We start from the raw sequence: 18,192 nt of genomic DNA, 5'->3' as shown, positions 1-18,192 counted from the left end.
TTGAAACCAATCTCTCTTCTTTTTTTTCACTTTGTTTTTTCTGTTTTGTTAACGAGAAGACCTTTAATAATGAATAAAGGATGTTTTTTGTACAATTGATTTGGTTGTGGCATGGTATCGCAAATGCATATGCAGTTCTTTCTGCCTTTTAGGCAGGTCTGGACCTAATGACTACAAGTGTCTAGTTTTTTTATTTTCTGGTTTTGTTTGGAACCAATGGTTGATATGTGCGGATAACACTTATATTATATATAGTTTTTAGTTTTTTTTATTGATTTTTTTATATTTATTTTATAAAAATAGTATTTATTGCTATTTGTCTCTAATCATTTTATTTTATTTTATTTTTATATTAAATTTAACACCATTTCTTTTGATATTTTTAAATCCTTCAACTAATTAGATATTATTTTGATTTTATTCCTCATTATTTGATTTCTATTTTTTAATAATGAATTTAATCTTTATTTTATTGGTTTTTTTTAAGATTTCATCACTTATCTTTCTTTTTTTAAAAAAGGTTTGCACATATTGATTTTGGTTTTTTCATGAGAGAAATTTATATTTTTTTAAATATAAGAAATATCGTTATCTGAGAAGAAATATCTTTTGGTTGACATAAATATAGAATTCGCAAGCGCTTAAGATTTGGCAAGATGTCATTCAGTGCCTCAATATCAACTTCCCTTGAAATACGAAGTGGAAACAAGGTGCGCCAATGTTGGACTCCATGAATGCTACGAAATATCCGAAGTCCTTCACCATATGCTGCCGCTGAAGTGATTGATAAATAACGAGTCCTTTCTGGAAGAGAGCATGAATGTTCACCCTCCAACCTAGAGCCCGATTCATTTATACCAAGCTTAAAGCAAAATTCTCCTAACGCGTATTCAGCTAAATCACTTATGAGGTCATGCATGCTGAAAAAAGAATCAAGAGTTGATTGCTGGAAAAGTGACCTGGAGACAAGATCATCAAAGTATTTTTCACCTATATCTTCCATCCCCTCAACGCCTCTGGGCTGGACTAAAAACCCTTGTGCCATCCATTCAGTGATTAATCCATCCTTCTTGAATACATAACCCTTGGGAAATATTGCACAATAAGCAAAACAACGTTTCAGGTGTGAAGGAAGATAATAATAGCTCAATGTTAGAGCTGGAGGGATGTTTTCATTCGATGAACCCCACAAACTGCTATTGGATATCTTCTCCCATTGCTTGACATCTCCTACGGAGTGCAAAAGACCCCCAAGAGTTTTCGCTGCCAGCGGCAAACCTTTGCACTTTTTCACTATTTCTCTGCCAAATGCTTCCAAGGATGAGACTGCTCCAGAATTTACACCACTAAATGCAACCCTTGCAAACAACTTCCAGCAATCTTCATCGCTTATTACATTCAAGCGGTGAGAGGGGATGACAGTTTGGATGACTTTTGCTACATCTTCATCCCGTGTTGTCACGACAATCTTACTTCCTTGCTCCACATACCGCAAAGGTAGCAGTAGTTTATCCCATTCATTGTACTCGATGTTCCACGCGTCATCTAGAACAAGTAGAAGTTTCTTCCCTTTCACTGCCTCCATTAGAGATTCATCTGGTTCTTTGGTGCGGCAAGTACTTGCGTTGATCTTATCAAGAATTTCCTTAATAATCCTGGCAACATCAAATTGTTGAGAAGCCCAGACCCAGGCCTTGAGTTGGAAGCACTGATCTACCTTTTCGTCGTTGTAGATAAGCTGAGCAAGAGCGGTTTTACCAATCCCGCCCATGCCCACAATAGGGACCGCACGTAAATTTGAGCCATCCGTGTTGTGTTGTGTCAACAAGTGCTCCATTATGGCTTCCTTATCAGCGTCCCTTCCATATACAAGAGATTCATTAACCAGTGGAGTTGTTTTCTCTGACAATGGTCTCCATCCACCAGTACCTTCTATGTGGCGCAGATCACCCTTGTGTTTAAGTAAACGTTCAAGCTTCTAATAATGAATAAAGGATGAATTTTGTACAATTGATTTGGTTGTGGCATGGTATCGCAAATGCATATGCAGTTCTTTCTGCCTTTTAGGCAGGTCTGGACCTAATGACTACAAGTGTCTAGTTTTTTTATTTTCTGGTTTTGTTTGGAACCAATGGTTGATATGTGCGGATAACACTTATATTATATATAGTTTTAGTTTTTTTATTGATTTTTTTATATTTATTTTATAAAAATAGTATTTATTGCTATTTGTCTCTAATCATTTTATTTATTTTATTTTTATATTAAATTTAACACCATTTCTTTTGATATTTTTAAATCCTTCAACTAATTAGATATTATTTTGATTTTATTCCTCATTATTTGATTTCTATTTTTTAATAATGAATTTAATCTTTATTTTATTGATTTTTTTTAAGATTTCATCACTTATCTTTCTTTTTTAAAAAAAGGTTTGCACATATTGATTTTGGTTTTTTCATGAGAGAAATTATATTTTTTTAAAAAAATTATTCTTCAATATTTAATTTTTATGAAATTAGTTTTTTTGTTTTTATTTTTTCTTTCCTTTCGATAAAATTATCTAAAAATGATCTAAATCACATGTCCATGTTCACATGGTTGACTTATAAAAAATTTAATTACTTTATTTTTCAGTTGACATGAGATTGTTATTTTATCTCGGTTGAGGGGTTGTTACAATATTAAATTTAGATTTAGATTCAATTATAAATAAATTATATTCCATAAAATATTAAAAAATATAATTTTAATAATAAATTTATTTTTACTTTCACTTAAGGCTCTGTTTGTTTGCTGGAGAGTAGTTTCCTTTTGGAAAGTGAATTCCGAGAAAGTATTTTTCGATGTTTGGTAGTGTAATGGAAAATGAATTAGAAAACACTTTCTAGTGTTTGGTTATGTCATAGAAAATGAGTTGAAAATAACTTATTAATATTTTATTTTTCTCAAGTTTATTAAAATAATGAGGAACAAATCTTACAAATTAAAAAGTTGAATGAGAATGAAATTAAAAAATATATATATAATTTCATAAATTATCTCAAATAAAATAAATAATAATCAAAATAATATAGATCAGATCTAAAAATTAAAAAAAAAAGATGAAGAAATTAAAATAATAATAATCAACATTTCATAAATTATTTCAAATAAAATAAGTAACAATCAAAATAATAAGGATCAAATTTGATAGATAAAAAATTTCAATAAAAATATGATAAGGAAAAGCAAATAGCAATTATAAAAATAAGGACCAAAGTTAATATAAAAATAAAATTTTAAGAGATGAAATTGAAAAATAAATATTTAAAACAAAATATATACAACAATCAAAAGTTTGAGGATCAAATTTGATATAATCAGCAAATAATAACATTTCTAAATTTTTCACTTAACTTCCGGAAAGAGTTTTACCCCTAAATTTTTCAGGAAAATATTTTCCTGAAAACCAAGCCAGATTTTTCTTTTACTGGAAAGTGTTTTCCATTGATCAACTTTCCTACTGGCAAACAAACACAAGAAAGTTTGGAAAGTGATTTCTCGGAAACCACTTTCCGGAAAACAAACACAGCTAAAGGGAAAACACTTTCCTGAAAACCAAGTCAAAATTTTTTTTTAACTGAAATTGACTGGAAAGTGTTTTCTATTGACCGGAAAGTATTTTCTGTTAACCGGAAAGTGTTTCATGAATGAATTTTATACACGCATCCAAATTCCTTCCTCAAGCTGCGGACATTCTTCAATAGAAAGCTTCAATAAACAAGGAAGGTGACGAGGCACGGCACTTGTTAACTCGGACAGCCTGCTATGAAGAGCTCTGCAAGATGAGGGAAAGCACCAGCTACATCTGTTTTCCATTCCTGCCATTTTTTCATCCCCTCGAACTTTAATATTTTGAGGGATTTAAATGGATTCTCCATCGAAGGGTCACTTCCATAGAACTCAGGACCAACTGCCACGACATCATCAAAATCCTTTAATATAGAGCTCTTCTAGAGATTGCAGCTGCCCCAATGGTGGCAAGAGGATGCAGTTCTTACATCCAGAAAGTATTCAACTGTACCATATTTGAGAAAGAAGAGTTTCCAAGCCAGCCTGGAAACGTTGTACCCCCCGTAACCAAGAATGAAAAGCTGTTTCACATTTTCAGAAGGCTCCAATCTCTCAAGTACTTCTCTCTCGTGCCGCGTGTCATCCATATTGCCACCCCACATCAACCCCAACTCCTCAATCTTCTTCTTACCCTTCAAATCGGCATCCAAAGCATCTTGAGCATTTGCAACATCTCTGAGATTCCGAATAGAAAGTGTTTTCCTTATATGTGAGAGCTTGCCCAGCTCTTTCATGCTAGACCCACTCTCTTTTCCGACGATGTAAGATTCCAAAATTCGAAGCTTTGTGAGTTTCCCCATTTTTTGGTGGCATCTCTTTCAAATATGTCCCTTCAATATCAAGACGTTGCAGGTTGACCAAGTTGGAAATGTTGGATGGCAACTCCATGAGATGCCGCAGTTCTTCAACAATAAAGTTTGCAATAGTACAAGGTGCACACACTATTAGGTAACCTTTTAATGGCGGTGCAAGAAAGGCTCAAGTACCGCAAATGTTTTCAAGTTGCCAATGGAATTGAGCAACTGAGAAGAAATAACTTTTAGATCAAACAAAAGATAGACTTCGCAAGCGCTTAAGATTTTGGCCAGATGTCATTCAGTGCCTCTCTATCAACTTCACTACTAAGAAAGAAGGCGCGCAAATGTTGGCCTCCATGAATACTAGGAAATATCCGAGGTCCTCCGCCATATGGTGCCGCTAAAGTGATTGATAAATAACGAGTCGTTTCTGGAAGCGAGCATGAATGTTCACCCTCCAACCCAGAGCCCGATTCATTAATACCGAGCTTAAAGCAAAATTCTCCTGACACGTATTCAGCTAAATCACTTACGAGGTCATGCATGCTGAAAAAAGAATCATGTGTTGATCGCTGGAAAAGTGACCTGGAGACAAGATCATCAAAGTATTTTTCGCCTATTTCTTCCATCTCCTCAACGCCTCTGGGCTGGACTAGAAAACCATGTTTCATCCAGTCATCGATTAATGCATCCTTACTGAATAAACAACTCTTGGGAAATGTTGCACAATAAGCAAAACAACGTTTCAGGTGTGAAGGGAGATAATAATAGCTCAATGTTAGAGCTGGAGGGATGTTTTCATTCGACAAGCCCCACATCCTGCTCTTGGATATCTTCTCCCATTGCTTGACATCTCCTACGGAGTGCAAAAGGCCCCCAAGAGTTTTCGCTGCCAGCGGCAAACCTTTGCACTTTTTCACTATTTCTCTGCCAAATGCTTCCAAGGATGAGACTGCTCCAGAATTTACACCACTAAATGCAACCCTTGCAAACAACTTCCAGCAATCTTCATCGCTTATTACATTCAAGCGGTGAGAGGGGATGACAGTTTGGATGACTTTTGCTACATCTTCATCCCGTGTTGTCACGACAATCTTACTTCCTTGCTCCACATACCGCAAAGGTAGCAGTAGTTTATCCCATTCATTGTACTCGATGTTCCACGCGTCATCTAGAACAAGTAGAAGTTTCTTCCCTTTCACTGCCTCCATTAGAGATTCATCTGGTTCTTTGGTGCGGCAAGTACTTGCGTTGATCTTATCAAGAATTTCCTTAATAATCCTGGCAACATCAAATTGTTGAGAAGCCCAGACCCAGGCCTTGAGTTGGAAGCACTGATCTACCTTTTCGTCGTTGTAGATAAGCTGAGCAAGAGCGGTTTTACCAATCCCGCCCATGCCCACAATAGGGACCGCACGTAAATTTGAGCCATCCGTGTTGTGTTGTGTCAACAAGTGCTCCATTATGGCTTCCTTATCAGCGTCCCTTCCATATACAAGAGATTCATTAACCAGTGGAGTTGTTTTCTCTGACAATGGTCTCCATCCACCAGTACCTTCTATGTGGCGCAGATCACCCTTGTGTTTAAGTAAACGTTCAAGCTTCTAATAATGAATAAAGGATGAATTTTGTACAATTGATTTGGTTGTGGGCATGGTATCGCAAATGCATATGCAGTTCTTTCTGCCTTTTAGGCAGGTCTGGACCTAATGACTACAAGTGTCTAGTTTTTTTATTTTCTGGTTTTGTTTGGAACCAATGGTTGATATGTGCGGATAACACTTATATTATATATAGTTTTTAGTTTTTTTTATTGATTTTTTTATATTTATTTATAAAAATAGTATTTATTGCTATTTGTCTCTAATCATTTTTATTTTATTTTATTTTTATATTAAATTTAACACCATTTCTTTTGATATTTTAAATCCTTCAACTAATTAGATATTATTTTGATTTTATTCCTCATTATTTGATTTCTATTTTTTAATAATGAATTTAATCTTTATTTTATTGATTTTTTTTAAGATTTCATCACTTATCTTTCTTTTTTAAAAAAAGGTTTGCACATATTGATTTTGGTTTTTTCATGAGAGAAATTATATTTTTTTTAAAAAATTATTCTTCAATATTTAATTTTTATGAAATTAGTTTTTTTGTTTTTATTTTTTCTTTCCTTTCGATAAAATTATCTAAAAATGATCTAAATCACATGTCCATGTTCACATGGTTGACTTATAAAAAATTTAATTACTTTATTTTTCAGTTGACATGAGATTGTTATTTTATCTCGGTTGAGGGGTTGTTACAATATTAAAATTTAGATTTAGATTCAATTATAAATAAAATTATATTCCATAAAATATTAAAAAATATAATTTTAATAATAAATTTATTTTTACTTTCACTTAAGGCTCTGTTTGTTTGCTGGAGAGTAGTTTCCTTTTGGAAAGTGAATTCCGAGAAAGTATTTTTCGATGTTTGGTAGTGTAATGGAAAATGAATTAGAAAACACTTTCTAGTGTTTGGTTATGTCATAGAAAATGAGTTGAAAAAATAACTTATTAATATTTTATTTTTCTCAAGTTTATTAAAATAATGAGGAACAAATCTTACAAATTAAAAAGTTGAATGAGAATGAAATTAAAAATATATATATAATTTCATAAATTATCTCAATAAATAAATAATAATCAAAATAATATAGATCAGATCTAAAAAAATTAAAAAAAAAGATGAAGAAATTAAAATAATAATAATCAACATTTCATAAATTATTTCAAATAAAATAAGTAACAATCAAAATAATAAGGATCAAATTTGATAGATAAAAAATTTCAATAAAAATATGATAAGGAAAAAGCAAAATAGCAATTATAAAATAAGGACCAAAGTTAATATAAAAATAAAATTTTTAAGAGATGAAATTGAAAAATAAATATTTAAAACAAAATATATACAACAATCAAAAGTTTGAGGATCAAATTTGATATAATCAGCAAATAATAACATTTCTAAATTTTTCACTTAACTTCCGGAAAGAGTTTTACCCCTAAATTTTTCAGGAAAATATTTTCCTGAAAACCAAGCCAGATTTTTCTTTTACTGGAAAGTGTTTTCCATTGATCAACTTTCCTACTGGCAAACAAACACAAGAAAGTTTGGGAAAGTGATTTCTCGGAAACCACTTTCCGGAAAACAAACACAGCTAAAGGGAAAACACTTTCCTGAAAACCAAGTCAAATTTTTTTTAAACTGAAATTGACTGGAAAGTGTTTTCTATTGACGGAAAGTATTTTCTGTTAACCGGAAAGTGTTTCATGAATGAATTTTATACACGCATCCAAATTCCTTCCTCAAGCTGCGGACATTCTTCAATAGAAAGCTTCAATAAACAAGGAAGGTGACGAGGCACGGCACTTGTTAACTCGGGACAGCCTGCTATGAAGAGCTCTGCAAGATGAGGGAAAGCACCAGCTACATCTGTTTTCCATTCCTGCCATTTTTTCATCCCCTCGGAACTTTAATATTTTTGAGGGATTTAAATGGATTCTCCATCGAAGGGTCACTTCCATAGAACTCAGGACCAACTGCCACGACATCATCAAAATCCTTTAATATAGAGCTCTTCTAGAGATTGCAGCTGCCCCAATGGTGGCAAGAGGATGCAGTTCTTTACATCCAGAAAGTATCAACTGTACCATATTTGAGAAAGAAGAGTTTCCAAGCCAGCCTGGAAACGTCTGTACCCCCGTAACCAAGAATGAAAAGCTGTTTCACATTTTCAGAAGGCTCCAATCTCTCAAGTACTTCTCTCTCTCGTGCCGCGTGTCATCCATATTGCCACCCCACATCAACCCCAACTCCTCAATCTTCTTCTTACCCTTCAAATCGGCATCCAAAGCATCTTGAGCATTTGCAACATCTCTGAGATTCCGAATAGAAAGTGTTTTCCTTATATGTGAGAGCTTGCCCAGCTCTTTCATGCTAGACCCACTCTCTTTTCCGACGATGTAAGATTCCAAAATTCGAAGCTTTGTGAGTTTTCCCATTTTTTGGTGGCATCTCTTTCAAATATGTCCCTTCAATATCAAGACGTTGCAGGTTGACCAAGTTGGAAATGTTGGATGGCAACTCCATGAGATGCCGGCAGTTCTTCAACAATAAAGTTGCAAATAGTACAAGGTGCACACACTATTAGGTAACCTTTTAATGGCGGTGCAAGAAAGGCTCAAGTACCGCAAATGTTTCAAGTTGCCAATGGAATTGAGCAACTGAGAAGAAATAACTTTTAGATCAACAAAAGATAGACTTCGCAAAGCGCTTAAGATTTGGCCAGATGTCATTCAGTGCCTCTCTATCAACTTCACTACTAAGAAAGAAGGCGCGCAAATGTTGGCCTCCATGAATACTAGGAAATATCCGAGGTCCTCCGCCATATGGTGCCGCTAAAGTGATTGATAAATAACGAGTCGTTTCTGGAAGCGAGCATGAATGTTCACCCTCCAACCCAGAGCCCGATTCATTAATACCGAGCTTAAAGCAAAATTCTCCTGACACGTATTCAGCTAAAATCACTTACGAGGTCATGCATGCTGAAAAAAGAATCATGTGTTGATCGCTGGAAAAGTGACCTGGAGACAAGATCATCAAAGTATTTTTCGCCTATTTCTTCCATCTCCTCAACGCCTCTGGGCTGGACTAGAAAAACCAATGTTTCATCCAGTCATCGATTAATGCATCCTTACTGAATAAACAACTCTTGGGAAATGTTGCACAATAAGCAAAACAACGTTTCAGGTGTGAAGGGAGATAATAATAGCTCAATGTTAGAGCTGGAGGGATGTTTTCATTCGACAAGCCCCACATCCTGCTCTTGGATATCTTCTCCCATTGCTTGACATCTCCTACGGAGTGCAAAAAGGCCCCCAAGAGTTTTCGCTGCCAGCGGCAAAACCTTTGCACTTTTTTCACTATTTCTCTGCCAAATGCTTCCAAGGATGAGACTGCTCCAGAATTTACACCACTAAATGCAACCCTTGCAAAACAACTTTCCAGCAATCTTCATCGCTTATTACATTCAAGCGTGAGAGGGGATGACAGTTTGGATGACTTTTGCTACATCTTCATCCCGTGTTGTCACGACAATCTTACTTCCTTGCTCCACATACCGCAAAGGTAGCAGTAGTTTTATCCCATTCATTGTACTCGATGTTCCACGCGTCATCTAGAACAAGTAGAAGTTTCTTCCCTTTCACTGCCTCCATTAGAGATTCATCTGGTTCTTTGCGTGCGGCAAGTACTTGCGTTGATCTTATCAAGAATTTCCTTAATAATCCTGGCAAACATCAAATTGTTGAGAAAGCCCAGACCCAGGCCTTGAGTTGGAAAGCACTGATCTACCTTTTCGTCGTTGTAGATAAGCTGAGCAAGAGCGGTTTTACCCAATCCCGCCCATGCCCACAATAGGGACCGCCACGTAAATTTGAGCCATCCGTGTTGTGTTGTGTCAACAAGTGCTCCATTATGGCTTTCCTTATCAGCGTCCCTTCCATATACAAGAGATTCATTAACCAGTGGAGTTGTTTTCTCTGACAATGGTCTCCATCCACCAGTACCTTCTATGTGGCGCAGATCACCCTTGTGTTTAAGTAAACGTTCAAGCTTCTAATAATGAATAAAGGGATGAATTTTGTACAATTGATTTGGTTGTGGCATGGTATCGCAAATGCATATGCAGTTCTTTCTGCCTTTTAAGGCAGGTCTGGACCTAATGACTACAAGTGTCTAGTTTTTTTATTTTCTGTTTTGTTGGAACCAATGGTTGATATGTGCGGATAACACTTATATTTATATATAGTTTTTAGTTTTTTTTTATTGATTTTTTTATATTTATTTTATAAAAATAGTATTTATTGCTATTTGTCTCTAATCATTTTATTTTATTTTATTTTTATATTAAATTTAAACATCATTTCTTTTGATATTTTTAAATCCTTCAACTAATTAGATATTATTTTGATTTTATTCCTCATTATTTGATTTCTATTTTTTAATAATGAATTTAATCTTTATTTTTTTACTTATGTTTATTCTGTTTTTAATCTTTTTTTTATTGTTTTTTTTAAGATTTCATCACTTAGCCCCCCCCCCCTTTTTTTAAAGGTTTGCACATATTGATTTTTGGTTTCTTCATGAGAAAAAATTATTTTTTTTAAAAATACTTATTCTTCAATATTTAATTTTTTATAAAATTAGTTTTTGTGTTTTGTTTTTGCTTTTTTTTTTATCAAATTATATAAATCACATGTCCATGGACACATGGTTGACTTAGAAAAATTTTTAATTATTTTGTTTTCTAGTTGAGATAAGATTGTCATTTTATCCTGATTAAGAGGTTGTTATAATATCAATTCAGATTCAGATTCAATTATAAATAAATTATATTCCATGAAATATCAAAAAAATATAACTTTAACAATACATTTATTTTAATTTTAATTAAAAATCTTCTCCACGCATCCAAAAAATCCTTCCCCAAGCTGCGGACATTTTTCAATAGCAATAATCGATAAAGAAGGAAGGTGACGAGGCAAGGCACTTGTTAACTCGGGACAACCTACTATGAAGAGATGTGTAAGATGAGGGAAAGCACCATCTACATCCGTTTTCCATTCCTGCCATTTTTTCATCCCCTCGAACCGTAATAGTTTGAGGGATTTAAATGGATTCTCCATCGAAGAGTCACTTCCATAGAACTCAGAACTAACTGCCACGACATCATCAAATCCTTCAATATGGAGCTCTTTTAGAGAAGGCAGCTGCCCCACTGGTGGCAAGAGGATGCAGTTCTTACATCCAGAAAGTGTCAACTTTACCATATTTGAGAAAGAAGACTTTCCAAGCCAGCCTGGAAATGTTGTACTCCCGTAACCAGTAATGACAAGCTGTTTCACATTTTCAGAAGGCTCCAATTTCTCAAGTACTTCTCTCTCGTGTGGTGTGTCATACGTATTGCCATCCCACATCAACCCCAACTCCTCAATCTTCTTCTTACCCTTCAAATCGGCATCCAAAGCATCTTGAGCATTTGCAACATCTCTGAGATTCCGAATAGAAAGTTTTTTCCTTATATGTGAGAGCTTCCCCAGCTCTTTCATGCTAGACCCGCTATCTTTTCCCACGATGTAAGATTCCAAAAATCGAAGCTTCGTGAGCTTCCCCATTTTTGGTGGCATCTCTTTCAAATTTGTCCCTTCAATATCAAGATGTTGTAAGTCGACCAAGTTGGAAAGGTTGGATGGCAACTCCATGAGATGTCGGCACATCTTTAACAATAAGCTTTGCAAATAGTACAAGGTGCACACACTTTCGGGTAACCTTTCAATGGTGGTCCAAGAAAGGTTCAAGTGCCGCAAATGTTTCAAGTTGCCAATGGAATTGAGCAACTGAGAAGAAATATCTTTTGGTTGACATAAATATAGAATTCGCAAGCGCTTAAGATTTGGCAAGATGTCATTCAGTGCCTCAATATCAACTTCCCTTGAAATACGAAGTGGAAACAAGGTGCGCCAATGTTGGACTCCATGAATGCTACGAAATATCCGAAGTCCTTCACCATATGCTGCCGCTGAAGTGATTGATAAATAACGAGTCCTTTCTGGAAGAGAGCATGAATGTTCACCCTCCAACCTAGAGCCCGATTCATTTATACCAAGCTTAAAGCAAAATTCTCCTAACGCGTATTCAGCTAAATCACTTATGAGGTCATGCATGCTGAAAAAAGAATCAAGAGTTGATTGCTGGAAAAGTGACCTGGAGACAAGATCATCAAAGTATTTTTCACCTATATCTTCCATCCCCTCAACGCCTCTGGGCTGGACTAAAAACCCTTGTGCCATCCATTCAGTGATTAATCCATCCTTCTTGAATACATAACCCTTGGGAAATATTGCACAATAAGCAAAACAACGTTTCAGGTGTGAAGGAAGATAATAATAGCTCAATGTTAGAGCTGGAGGGATGTTTTCATTCGATGAACCCCACAAACTGCTATTGGATATCTTCTCCCATTGCTTGACATCTCCTACGGAGTGCAAAAGACCCCCAAGAGTTTTCGCTGCCAGCGGCAAACCTTTGCACCTTTTCACTATTTCTCTGCCAAATGCTTCGAAGGATGAGACTGCTCCAGAATTTACACCACTAAATGCATCCCTTGCAAACAACTCCCAGCAATATTCATCGCTTATTACATTCAAGCGGTGACAGGGGATGACAGTTTGCGTGACTCTTGCTACATCTTCATCCCATGTTGTCACGACAATCTTACTTCCGTGCTCCACATACTGCAAAGGTAGCAGTAATTTTTTCCATTCAATGTACTCGACGTTCCATGCATCATCTAGAACAAGTAGAAGTTTCTTCTCTTTCACTGCCTCCATTAGAGATTCATCTGGTTCTTTGGTGCGGCAAGTACTTGCGTTGATCTTATCAAGAATATCCTTAATAATCCTGGCAACATCAAATTGTTGAGAAGCCCAGACCCAGGCTTTGAGCTCGAAGCACTCATCTACCCTTTCGTCGTTGTAGATAAGCTGAGCAAGAGTGGTTTTACCAATCCCGCCCATACCCGCAATAGAGACCGCACATAAATTTGAGCCATCCGTGTTGTGTTGTGTCAACAAGTGCTCCATTATGGCTTCCTTATCAGCGTCCCTTCCATATACAAGAGATTCACTTAACCAGTGGAGTTGTTTTTCTACTGACAATGGTCTCCATCCACCAGTACATTCTATGTGGCGCAGATCACCCTTGTGTTTAAGTAAACGTTCAAGCTTCTCAAGGATTATCTGTAACTCTGCTCCCATTTCTTTCATCCTTCTATTAGCTGGATTTAGAAATGGAAACCCGATCCCTTACCTGCAAATGGTGGACTAAATATGTGAGATAGAATTCAGGAAAAACATTATAATTTTATAATATCAAAACATAAACATTAAGATTTTACATATAGAGAATTAATAAGTTTTCAAGAATTTACAATTGTTAATGCTAACTTAACATTAGTGATTTTCATAGCCCTTATTATATTATATTAAAAGTAAAGTATTTATTTTTAATAAAGATATGAAGCTTCATATATAAAATATCATTTCAGAGTCTAATTGTGCTAACAAAAAATAAGTGCGTAATTCTTGGTGATTATTGTATACATAAATACTAAGAAATTTAATAGTTATAATAATAGGTTTTGAATCTAGTACGTCCTAATTATTCATTATTAAAAATATTGAAAGACAATTCAATTTTATATCCCTTATTTTTTCAGAACAATTAAAATTTTATTTATGCTCTTATAAAAAATATATAATTTAATTAAAATTGACATAATTTATATAAATAATTCAGATTTTAAAAATCCAAAGCCATGTCTAGAAAAAGTAATTAATAAATGAGAATTTGCAAGCATTAATTTCGCCAGAGACACCAAAAGCCAATGATATTAGTTGCATGCATAACAATGAATACTCTTTAATTAAAAACTCACAGAAAGACAACAACCATGCCTTAAAATTATTTTTCCTCGTTTACAGACAAACAATCTTATGCTTACATGAAAGTTAAAAAAAAAAAAAAAAACAAACAAACATTTTATGAGGAAGCAAGGTCTATAGGGTGCAAGAACTTATGCTTACCCAATTGCTGTCAGGTCGATCAATGTCCTTGGATAGTAGATATTCATAATCAATCTCCTCCAATATGTCCTCAGCTTCATAGACAGCGTGTTTAACATCATTAAGCCAGTTCTTCACAGCAAGCTTTGTAATCTGCTTCTCCTCCGCATCGTCGAGTAGTCGTTGACAGTATTCAGTGTTTCATTCAGCTTTTCCAGAAGACCACCGTCGAGTTTGTGGGCTTTTGAAGAAGCCCAGAACCTCACGAGAGGCCAACCTGTTGACCAGAACCTGAATGACAGGAGAGAGAATTGATCCGCCGATCAACTCCAGAGCCATTGTGGATTTTTTGCAGAAAGGGTGAGGGTGGGAATATGTGAGAGAAAAAGAGTAGTGGAAAGCAGGAGCCTTGGTGGATTTTTTGCGAAAGGGGTGAGAGAGTGGTTATGTGAGAGAGAATGATTAAGCCACTGAATTGCATGATGGGAATACGTAGGCTTCGAAGGAAAGCAAGAGACAAGAAAACTCGAGGAAGCGTATGCGTTTTCTCTCAATGTATAAAAAATCATGGGCCACCATGTGCCCAAGATTGGAACTTGGTTATGAAAAAAAGCTATTTTTTTCTGCTTTTTACATGTGAATCACAGGTTAAACCTTCTTGATTAAAAAAAAAAAAAACATTCAAAACTTATCTTTGCATCCTTTCTCTTTCTCCATTCATTCATTACAATTCGTACATTTCTTATTTAATTCACCCTAATTGCAACAATTCAAAACAATATAATTACTATTACTACTGTAGAACCCACGAAAAAAATAACCATTGTAGCATCTCTTTTTCTTTTCTTTTTTCATTTATTTATCTTTGATTTCTTTATAAATATATATAAAAAAAAGAAAGAACAAGAATAACCACCATTACAATAGAGAGTTAGGATCATACTCCCAACTGGATCCAATAGCAATGATCGAGTCTGTTTCATTAAAAATTTAGGTCTGCAATTGGGCCCAGAGTAAACTGGTCGACCCGTTGGGTCAACCTGGAACTCGGGTGACCAGCAAAAACTCGGTAGAGACCATTTTTTTAAAATGTGTTTTTTTCTCCTACCCAAAAACCCTTCTTTTTTCATATTTTTTATTTGATTACTAAGTCATTTCAAAGTTCACTATATAAATACTAGAAGAATGTTTTATTTTTTCAATGTGGGATTTGAAGCCCTTTAGTATATACACTATATGTTCTTCAGAAAAAAAAGTTATATTTTTTTCAAATATGAGATAAAAAAACATTTTTATTTTAAATACTTCAACTTAGAAGAATAAGATAATATCTTTCCGATATGAGATAAAAAAACCTTTTGAAATAATCTTTTAAACTTAATTGTTTACAACATGTATAACCTATATCCACGTGGATTGTTTCTTTGAAATTTTCATATAAAATAATAAAAAATCAAGTATGGTGACTCGGGGTCTTGGCCAGGTCTATTTCATTCAATATTTGGACCTGTAAGTGGCCTAGAGTAAACTGGTTGACATGCCGGGTAAAACCCGGAACTCGGGTGACCCAATAAAAAAACCCGATAGAGATTGTTTTTTTTATTAAATGTTTTTTTCTCCTACCTAAAGACCCTTTTATCATATATTTCAATTGCTTGCTAACTCATTTCAAAGTTCACTATATAAATATTAGAAGAATATTTTATTTCTGCAATGTGAAATTTAAAGTCTTTTAATGTGTGTGGTGTGTGTGTATTCTATGTTCACAAGAAAAAAGTTAACATTTATTCAATGTGGGATATAAAATTTTTTTTATTTAAATACTTCAACTTAGAAGAATACGATAATATCTTTTCAATGTGGAATAAAAAACCTTTTGAAATAATCTTTTAAAACTTAATTGTTTACAACATGTATAGCCTATATCCATATAGATTATTTCTTATTTTTTCATATAAAATATCAAAACCTCAAATATGTCTTTTAAATTTTTCTTGGTTGACCCGAGTCAACCCGTGTAAAACTAGGACTTAGCCCATTAGTGGGGTTAACCCCTAGGCTGGGTTTGATAGCTATGGGTGCCATGAAAATATAGCTATAAAGAATGCAATTGAAAAGAAATAAAATAATGTGACCCGGTTAAAAAACAAAAAAAAAAAAAATAGATAAAATCTCCTCTTTTTTATTTTGTTTAGAGCCACTTTTAAAAAATATTAATTTTTTTTGTTATGTGTTTAAAGATAAATTTATGGACACTACTATCAATATTTTTTGTTCTTGAAATACAACTCACCAAAATACTTCTCTTTTTATCTAACGACTTTATCTTTATACTCGTTGTCGCACGTGTGCGGCGTCGCGGCGAAAAATGTATTGTTTGTTCCATTTTCTTATCTACAATGTAAATCTATCTATATCTATGGGGATACAAGAAAATATTGTCTTTTATGGGTGGAAAATGGAAAGGGAGTCGCCACCTAGTATTTTGGTCACTAGGAACCCTAACTGGTCTCAAAGATCGGGTACGGGGACTAGTTGCGTAAAGGGAAGGTATTAGCACCCCAAATACGCCCTACCTAAGGTAAGCTGCATTGTTTTATTGTCTGATAAAATCTAAGGTATTTTTCGTGTTTTTCTAGTTGTTGGTCTGTCTATGGTTCAAGAAAAATCCTCCTCGGTAAGAAAGGCTTTATCTTATCGGGTAAAATCCTAACCGTTCTAACGTCCATACCAAAATTTCATTTAATAATATTTAGGAATACGTTTTACGTATAAATTCGTAATCCCAAATACTAAAAGAAAACAAAAAATTTTTTTTTTGATTTTTTTTGAAATATTGGCCTAGTTCTCATGGCTTAAATAAACTGGTTATTAAAGCCAAAATGCATGCTAATACATATATTGTTTTGAAAATTTTCTTTGTTGTGTGAAAATATGATGTTATAATATTATATATATATATTGGAGAGACTAGGCCGTATGCATGAAAACAAAACCTTTTTTTTTTTGGAAAATATTTATTTTTTGATGCTTTAACAAAAATCGGCATTTTAATACTGGGTTGTATTCTTACGGTATAAAAAATACAACCCAATATTAATCCACTTTGATAAAAATATGCAGAAAAATCAACAACATTTTTAGGGACTTTTTAGAATTTTTTTGAAAGCAAAAAAACATTTTTTATTCTGAAAATCTTTGATATTTTGACGAAAACCGGGTATTTTTAACACTGGTTTTGTATCTTTACGGTATAAAAATACAAACCAACATTAAACACTTTTGACCAAAACATGCAGGAAAATCAACAATATTTTTTTTAGATTTTTTGAAATATTTTTTTTTTAGTAGAAAAAAATATTATACACAATATACGCACATATATATTACAATATACTATAATTCATAATATATATATAATAACAAATCGGGTTGGGGCCAAATGAATGGGCCGAACCCAACCTAGCTAGAATCGGCCGATCTCGGCCCGCAAGGAGGATGGGCCGATCTCGGCCCGCAAGGAGGATGGGCCGATCTCGGCCCAACACAAAAAAATTCTTTTGACTGGGCCAGACTCGGTCTGGCCCAAAATAAATAATAACAAAACTGGGCCGGAAACCCGGTCCCAGTGTAAAAAAACCCACGGGGAAGGGAATTATTTTCCCTTCCCCTACCTCCTGCATGCCAGAACGATTCTGCATGCAGGAGGATAACAAAATATAAAAAATGAAAACGTAGGGGGGAAAGAAAAAATACCTGGCACGCGGAGGTGAGGCTGCTGGTCGAACGTACGGGTTGACGGGTGTTGCAGCGGAGATCGGCGGCTCAGAACGACGGTTCCCCACAGTTCGGGTGTATCCTCTCGGGTCGTGTTCGGTTAACGTTTTCTTTAAACTCTCCCACGGCTTCTGTCCTCTTCTCCCTTTTTTCAGTTTCGTTTTCTTGAGTTTTAGGTGTTTATTTCTTTAGGTCCACTGTTTCTCTCTCCTTCAGTTTCTCTCTCTCTCTTGGTTTCGGTCTCCCTCTTTTTTTCGTGCTTCACATGCTTTCCTCTTCTTTTATAGGCGGACAAAGGAGCGGGGCTGCATGGGCCAGCGTGGGGAGCA

The 18,192-nt window shown here is 34.8% G+C and overlaps 2 protein-coding genes across 2 annotated transcripts; both read right to left on the bottom strand.

The window, feature by feature from the left end:
* Window positions 1–4,687: 4,687 nt before the first annotated feature.
* LOC118058081 (putative disease resistance RPP13-like protein 1) lies at window positions 4,688–8,464 on the bottom strand. The gene is made up of 3 exons (XM_035070792.1): window positions 8,265–8,464; window positions 8,114–8,183; window positions 4,688–5,989 (listed from the first exon to the last, which is right to left on the bottom strand). Exons 1-3 carry the CDS (start codon window positions 8,462–8,464, stop codon window positions 4,688–4,690), a joined length of 1,572 nt encoding a protein of 523 aa, XP_034926683.1.
* Window positions 8,465–9,261: 797 nt separating this feature from the next.
* On the bottom strand, window positions 9,262–14,425 carry LOC118058080 (putative disease resistance RPP13-like protein 1). The gene is made up of 6 exons (XM_035070791.1): window positions 14,348–14,425; window positions 14,108–14,248; window positions 11,036–13,222; window positions 9,857–10,052; window positions 9,584–9,750; window positions 9,262–9,393 (listed from the first exon to the last, which is right to left on the bottom strand). Exons 1-6 carry the CDS (start codon window positions 14,423–14,425, stop codon window positions 9,262–9,264), a joined length of 2,901 nt encoding a protein of 966 aa, XP_034926682.1.
* Between the last annotated feature and the right edge of the window lie 3,767 nt (window positions 14,426–18,192).

The sequence above is a fragment of the Populus alba genome, chromosome 17, assembly GCF_005239225.2.
Source record: "Populus alba chromosome 17, ASM523922v2, whole genome shotgun sequence".
NCBI classification, from domain to species: Eukaryota; Viridiplantae; Streptophyta; class Magnoliopsida; order Malpighiales; family Salicaceae; genus Populus; species Populus alba.
This window is presented reverse-complemented; position numbering and strand designations above follow the sequence as displayed.